The following is an 8,230-nucleotide window of genomic DNA, read 5'->3' as shown; positions in this document are numbered from 1 at the left end:
GCATGGCTTCATAAAAACACTGCAGGATTTCTCAAACATACATGAATGAGTCAGAGCAAGGCTTTGGACATGTTTTTTTATGAGAGTATAACATTATAACATGATATAAAACTCAAAAAAGTTGATTTTACATGATATTGCCTCTTTAAAATCAAATAAAGACAAAAATGTGCACGATCTAAAAAAGAGAAATCATAGTTTCTGTATGTAGAAATGAAGAATAGGAACATTTTTACAGTATATACTTCAACATTGCTTGTAATATTGCACATTAGAGATGTTCCTGAGAATATTTCACTTGAGATATATTGTACACATTTATATTTCTTTTGTTCTGTGTTCAGTGTCTGAAGGACTTGAAGCAGGAGTTTCTACAGAAGAAGGAGCGATATGAAAATCTGTCCTCTTACAGTGAGCTGAAGGAGGCTTTAGAAAACATGAAAACAAAAATGGCATGGGCTTTGGTAGGAGATCATTTTACGATGATATATTCATCAAAGACTGTTCTTTTACTGTAGATGATCAGAACAAGATGAAAAGTGATTGTTTTCTACCGTCAGGTTACAGAGAAGGAGCAGTCCATACAGCAGCTGAAGGAGGACACAGAGAGAGAAGAAGCTAATAACAAACATCAGGACAACCTTCGTCTCTGTCAGGTGATAACTCGTCCTGTCCTCTTCTATTGGTTTAACTGGGTTTTCAAATGTATCTGCTCTTCAAACTTTCAACATCACATAAATAAATAAGATAATATGTCACCTTTCATGACAAGAGTTTTCGACTCAGATTATCTGATGTTGAGAAACAACAGGATCAGAGACAATCCTGTTTGTAGTGTTTATGGACAGGATCTCAAGACAGTTGTGGAGAGGAGGGTGTCTGGTTTGGAACCACAGGGACTCATCTCTGCTGTATGCAGATGATGTGGTTCTGTTGCGGTTTTCTGGCCAAGACCTTCAGCGTACACTAGGCCGGTTCACTGCAGAGTGGAAGATGAGACAGGCAAAGCCATGGCATGTCACTATGCTACATAGTGTTTGTATGGTCTGTTGTAATAAACAAGTGTTACTTTATTAATGTAGGCTTAATTATGACCCCCGCACTTGAAGCGTAAGAGGGAGTCATATTGTTTTCGTACTGTTTTTTTTTTCTCCGGTGATTTTTCAACCGTACCACAAAAACGGTTGCACCGATCAACATGAAATTTGGGAGGACTCTAGATGAGTCTGACCTACACTGCGCCAGCCAACGGTTTTACGATACACCCCATATTTGAGGAGGGGGCTCCGCACAAAGAGGGGGTGTCAGGACATGCAAAAAGGCTTATAACTCAGAAACTGCTCAACATAGAAGCTTCACATTTCTTTTGTTGTTTAGCTTTGATGAAGCTCTATCCATCAGGTCCACCAATCAGTGCCCCCACCTCTCCGGACCCCCAATTTACCTGAAAAAGGGGTATCTGGACATACAAAAATGGTTATTGCTCAAAAACTGTTAAGCTTAAGAGCTTCAAATTCTCTTTGGTTGTTTAGCTCTGATGAGGGGCTATCCATCATGTCAACCAATGCCCCCCCCCCCCCCCCAAAAACAAAAGAAAAAAAAGAGAGAGAGACCCCCCTCCCAAGCCACTACAATTTTGGGATGCACCTAGTAGCATGACATTTATTAMGAATAAAGACTTCTGAGTTCTGGTGCATTTCTGCGTGCGGGGGTCATTATGTTACCGCAATGTGGTGTCTAGTTAGGTTCTGGCAAACACCCAGAAAGCAGAACTCAGCACAGTGATAATCAAAACACCCCAACTTCTAACTATCACTGCACCAAAACTTTTCTATCAATCAAAATGCCAAAAACATCAAAGTTAGTCAAAAACCATTCAAATATTTGTTAAATATTTTCATTTGATAACTGGATCATTTGCACTGATTGAAGCAAACTTACTGAAACATTCTTAATATTATTATTATTATTATTTGTTTGTTTGTTTATTTGTTTATTTATTTATTTATTTTGTCCAAACTTATGGGGTACTGATGAATATCAGCTGGCAGCGCAAGAAAAACATGTTTTTTAATCCTGCTTCTGGAAAATGTCTTGGGCATAAAGGATTGCACAGCTTTCATGCTAAAAGTTGACATATGGACAAATTTAGAAAAGTGCACCGCAAAAAAATTCAGATGTGTAAAACTGTGAGCACGCAAGTTCCTGCACAGCTTTCGTTTATACATCCCAACGAACGTGGAACTGAGCGCACCTGAGACTCCTCCCCTGACACGCCTCCATTTAAATCTGTAAAATAGATGTAAATGTGTCCAGCGTGTGAGATTCTCCTCCGACTCCTCTCTGTGGTATCAGAAATGATTTTTAGATGCAGGAAAATTATACATTAAATGGAGAATGAGTGAGAAAACTGTCTAAATAAGTAGTGGGGTGTAAAAATGAGTTTGCCACTTGCAAAGGTGTGTGGGTGTTGGTGTGTGTGCACGTGTGCTGCAGCGGCGCATGAGGCTGACAGACATTTCCACCTTTACACGTCTTTAATAAATGACTAAACACAGAGGAACTGATGAGTTTGGTAGAACTTAGAAAAATATTTATTAAATAGTTGAAGTGAAGAAATGAGTCACAGTGTTTCTGCCGCGGTGTGATTTATATTTTAGAATCATGAAGTCTCTCATTCAGCTGCATGGTTTGACTCAGAACTACAGTCAAATACCTGATTGTAATTTGTTCAGTGTGATACAAAAAACTAACAAAAAAAAACACGCTGTTCTCAATTCTTCTTGTGGTGATATCAGCCTGCAGAACAGCTGACATTGATCCATACACAAAACTTTATGCATTATTGCAATCGATTTTGCAATATTTATTGTTAATTATATTATATGGGATGTCCATGTCAGTTTTTCATCAATAACGGCACCTAAAAACTTCACCTCACTGACTCTAAAAATCTCAACACCGTCAACTCTAAATGTGACCTAGATGGTTTTCTTTCTGTTACCAAATATCGTGTAGTTTGTTTTATGCAAATTCAATGATAAATTCAGTTGTAACCAAGTTTTTACTTTCATAAATTATATTTGTATCAGCCCTGTTCAATTTATTCACCAAAATAAAATAAAAAAATCGTGTTGTGTCATCAGCAAACAAAAAAGTGTTTTAAAAGCTTTGACACACTGACCAAATAATTCACATACAAAATAAACTGTTTGGTCCGAGCACAAAACCCAGAGGAACTCCATATCTATCTCCATCTTCATCTTCGGGTCGTGGAGGCAACAGGTCCAGGAGAGAAACCCAGACATCTCTCTCTCCAGCAACACTTTCCAGCTTGTCCTGGAGGACCCCGAGGTATTCCCAGGCAAGAGAGGATACATAATCCCTCCAGCAAGTCCTGGTCTTCCCCGGGCCTCCTCCCGGTGGGACATGCCTGGAACACCTCTAAAGAGAGGTGTCCAGGAGGCATCCTAATCAGATGCCTAAACCACCTCAACGGACTCCTTTCGATGTGGAGGAGCAGCGGCTCTACTCCAAGTGCTCCCTGGATGACAGAGCTTCTCACCCTTTCTCTAAGGCTGAGCTCGGCCCACCCTATGAAGGAAGCTCATTTCGGCCGCCAGTATCCGGGATCTCGTTCTTTTGATCATGATCCATGCCTCATGACCATAGGTGAGGGTCGGAACGAAGACAGACCAGTAAATCGAAAGCTTTGCCTTTCGACTGAGCTCTTTCTTCACCACGACTGACTGAAGCAACACCCTCATTACTGAGGACGAGGCCCCAATCTGTCGATCCATATCCCGCTCCATCCTACCATCACTCATGAACAAGACAGCCAGATACTTAAACTCCTCCACTTGAGGCAGAGACTCTCCCCCGACCCGGACGGGGCATTCCACCCTTTTCCAGTCGAGAAACATGACCTCAGACTTAGAGGAGCTGACTTTCGTCCCAGCTGCTACACACTCGGCTGTGAACTGCCCCAGTGTACGCTGAAGGTCATGGACTGAAGACACCAATAGAACCACATCATCCACATACAGCAGAGACGAGACCCTGTGGTCCCCAAACCAGACACCCTCCTCTCCACGGCTGCACCTTGAGATCCTGTCTATAAACACTACAAACAGGATCGGAGACAAGAGACAGCCCTGGTGGAGTCCAACACGCACTGAGAACAAGCTCTATTTTGTGCCAAGAATGCCAACACAGCTCCTGCTTTGGTTGTATAGGGACTGGATCACTCTTAGTAGCAACCCAGACACTCCGTAGTCCCTCAACACCCACCACAGAATTCCCCAAGGAACATGGTCATAAGTCTTCTCCAAGTCTATAAAAGACATGTAGACCGTAGGGTTGGGCATAATCGTATCATGTGCAATTAATCATCAGAAAAACATTAATCGATTATTTTTTGGCACTTGACGATTAATACGATTAATGCCACTAGGCAGATTGACTGGATATTTCTCAAGTCACTCCGCTCGGTGCTCCTCTTCGCTTCAAATATGACAGACATTAAAAAAAGGTTTGTTTTTTATTTATCTACCAACACAATTTGATTCATAGCCTGATGTCTGAAATTTTGACACAATTTGGAACAGATTTTTACGAAGAGCAAGTCTTTCCCACTAAATTGGTCGTGTACATAAGGGTGTCCAGGGACTTCAGGGGATTAATCGTCAAATTAATCGCTAACTGCTAAATACCGCAATTAATCGCATTACCTTTTTTGCCAATATTGTCCAACCCTAGTAGACCGGAGAGGCAAACTCCCACGACCCCCTTAGCAACTCTTCAAGGGTAAAGATCTGGTCCACTGTTCCAGGATGAAAGCCACACTGCTTCTCCTGAATCCAAGGTTTGACAATCATTCGGAACATCCCTTCCAACACCCTGGAGTAAACTTTCCTGGGGAGGGCGAGAAGTGTTATCCCACGATAGTTAGAACACACTCTCCAATCCCCTTTTTTAAAATTGGGAACCACCACCCTGGTCTGCCACTCCACAGGAGTTGTCCCAGTCCTCCATGCATTGTTGAAGAGATGTGTCAACCGTGACAGCCCCACAACACCCAGAGCCTTCAGCATCTCGGGGTGAATCTCATCCATCCGTGGCACCCTGCCACCAAGGAGCTTTTTGACTACCTTGGTGACCTCTGCCATGGTAATGGACTTGTCTTCCCCAAGTCTTCAGACTCTGCGTCCTCCGCAACTAATATTACATAGTTCAGATCCTACATTATTTACCTGTACTAACTGTTCTATCTTTCAGATAACTAGATACCCACTGTAGTGCTAATCCTCTAATCCCATGTGGATTCAACTTTTCAATAAGAATGTTATAATCAATAGTGTTGGAAAAAAAATCAACAACAATACTAACACAATACTGTTGATAGATAGCAGTTGCTATCTCTTCTATTAATTCCATGACTGATGTGGAGTTATATACTTTAAATCCATATTGACTACTACTGGTTAAAATATTCTGTTTCTTCATAAATGGAAAACAAGAACTTTTGAAGATATATTTTAGTAACTCTACACCAAGACAGTGAAGTGACATGCTGGATGATCTGAGAGGAGTCCAGGATCTAGATACTTTTAAATTAGACTAAAAACCATTTGTTTGTTCCAGCTTTTACATTGGATCTTTTTTGTTGTTGAACTTTTCCATTGTAAAGCCCTTCAAACTGCATTTGACTTTGATTGATTGATTGACATATTGTTTTTAAACACACTTTTGCTTCTTTTTCCATGCAGACCAAGGTTGTACAAGTAGAGAAGAAGCTGCAGCTTATCAAAAAGAAAAGCGACACGCTAAAAGAACAGCAAAAGACTCTTACAGAAGACAATCTGAAGTTGAAACAACAAGTGAAAAGCATTAGCAAAGCTCACAAGGAACAGGAGGTATTTGTTTTACTTAGGGGCCTTGTGTACAATTACCTGTGTGGACTGTTTTATTTACTGAAATATTGCAAGAAAACTGTGTACTCACAAAGAAATACATATGCATGAAACCATGCGTACGCATAAAATCGAACACATTTTCTTCATACGTCCCTATCAAAGTTGAATTGAGTGCTAACAATACACTTAATATGCCATGCATGTGTAATTGTCCTCTGATTGGAAAAAAAACGTCAGCATGTGAAAAAAGAGGAGTGTAAGGGAATGTGAGCTGGAGACACTCCTAAAGTAGGTAAAGATGCAATTTTTTTATACATCCTCCCCAAGACAACACTCATCCCGCAGTATCCCAGCTTGTTGTCTGTTCCCAACCATACTGTTGCAACAGCTGGATGAGTCCTGCTGGGTATTGGCAGTAGCTCTGCACAGCTCCAACTGGATTGCCCTTAGAAACCAAAACAGCTGATATAGTTGTCTATTTGAGTCAGAAAATCCTCTTGGTCTCTTTGCACTGCATCATTTATAGCAGGGTGGGCAATCATGATCCTCGAGGGCCGCAGCCCTACATGTTTTACATTTTTCCTAGCTCCAACACACCTGATTTAGTCACTGAACTACCTCTTCAAGTTCTGCAGTATGGAGGACCGACACTGACATAATTTGAAATAAAAGCAGAAATAGATAAATGAACCTTTAAATAAATAAATACATTTAAAATGCACCAAATAAATTAAAAAGGAGAACTTTACCTCATGTTTAATAATTTAATTGACTTTCATATTTATTTTTCCAGCTTAGTTCCAATAAATTATATATTTTAGCACATAATTTAAATTGTAATGATTTTTACATAGTTTTTCCTTTTACTTGTACATTCATCTGTGTCTCTTGAATGCTTAAATTTAATTATTTTTTATAATTTTGTCCAACAAGTCTTTTTATTTCTCTGTGTTGCATGCTTGTACTGCTGCAGTTTAGCTTAAAGTTTAGTTAGAAATAAATGCACAGGTAATGTTTTCATCCTTGCCTTTGTTTTAAACTAAGCTTTAAACTTTTAGCTAAACTGAGGCACAAGCATGCAACACATAGAGATACAAAGACTTGTTGGAAAAAATATAGAAATAATTAAGTATAACCATTTAAGACACACAAATGCATGTACACCTAAAGGAAAAACAATTAATATATGTAAAAAAAACAGTAAAATTTTAATTATGTGTTCAAATATATAGACTAATTTATTGGAACTAACCTGGAAAAATAAATATGAAAGTCAATAAAATATAAAACAGGAGATAAAGTTCTCCTTTTTTAATTTAATTGGTGCATTTAGGTTTATTTATTTATTGGTTCATATAATTCTGCTTTTATTTCTAATTATGTCAGTTTTGGTCCTCCATACTGCAGAAGCCTGATAATCATCTATTCCTTCATATCAGGTGTGTTGGAGCAGAGAAACAAGTAAAACATGCAGGGCTGCAGCCCTCCAGGACCAGGACTGACCACGCCTGGTTTATAGAAATAATATGAAGAAGAAGAATGAATCTTCTAATAAGACTCATCTTTGTTGAAGGTACTTTTTGCACCACTTTGTACTTGCAAAGTGCAGGAGAGGTGGCTAAACAACTTGAGGTATTATTTGTTCATCATGTTTCTTGCCTGTATAGTATGTTTTCACATCATCAGTAGTGTCCCAACAGAAAGTCACCAACAGTAATATCTTTACACACCCTTTTTGAACATGAGGCCCCAGAAAACAGTTTCAGTGCACAGCTGCACTGCTTACTACCGTATATGTAACAGATGGGATCTTTATTTGTTTAAGTGACATCATCTCTTCCTGTAGCTTGTTTATGTTCGGGCTCTGAACAAACTGAAACAGACCAAACGAGAGCAAACCTTTCTTCAGGAGAAAATAAACAAGGCCAAAACAAGGTGAGGATATTAAAAAGTGCTTGGTGGGCTCTGCTTTACAGAAGTTCACACATTAATTTTGAATTGCTTTGTCCTTTTATTCATCAGTGAGATTTCGAAGAGCGGAGACAACAAGCGCACAAAACATCAACTGAGATTATGTGATTTAAGAGAGCAGCTTGCAGAGCTTCAAACTAAATGCTCACAGCTGAATGAAGAAATCAAGAAGAAACATCAGGCGCTTCTTAAAGGAAAGGAAGAACGTGGCAAGTTGAGGTACCATATTCTCTGTTTGCTTTCACTCAGAGACATTGGGCCTCATGCAAGAACATGTTTGTATTCTTATCCTAAATTTCTCTTACTTTTGTTCGTACAAAGGGTTCGTACGAACATGTCACGTC

General features: G+C 39.5%; 1 protein-coding gene across 1 annotated transcript in view; it reads left to right on the top strand.

Annotated features, from left to right (window-relative positions):
• The window catches only part of LOC106521543 (structural maintenance of chromosomes protein 6), a gene marked incomplete at its 3' end in the record, with an annotated part of 65,483 nt that overhangs the window by 41,914 nt on the left and 15,339 nt on the right, over positions 1 to 8,230 (top strand). The window contains 5 exon segments of the mRNA XM_014014170.1: positions 345 to 464; positions 561 to 656; positions 5,769 to 5,915; positions 7,762 to 7,850; positions 7,938 to 8,105. Coding sequence (XP_013869624.1) covers positions 345 to 464; positions 561 to 656; positions 5,769 to 5,915; positions 7,762 to 7,850; positions 7,938 to 8,105 — 620 coding nt within the window.

Source organism: Austrofundulus limnaeus, unplaced genomic scaffold (assembly GCF_001266775.1).
Source record: "Austrofundulus limnaeus strain Quisiro unplaced genomic scaffold, Austrofundulus_limnaeus-1.0 Scaffold111, whole genome shotgun sequence".
Lineage (NCBI taxonomy): Eukaryota > Metazoa > Chordata > Actinopteri > Cyprinodontiformes > Rivulidae > Austrofundulus > Austrofundulus limnaeus.
This window is presented reverse-complemented; position numbering and strand designations above follow the sequence as displayed.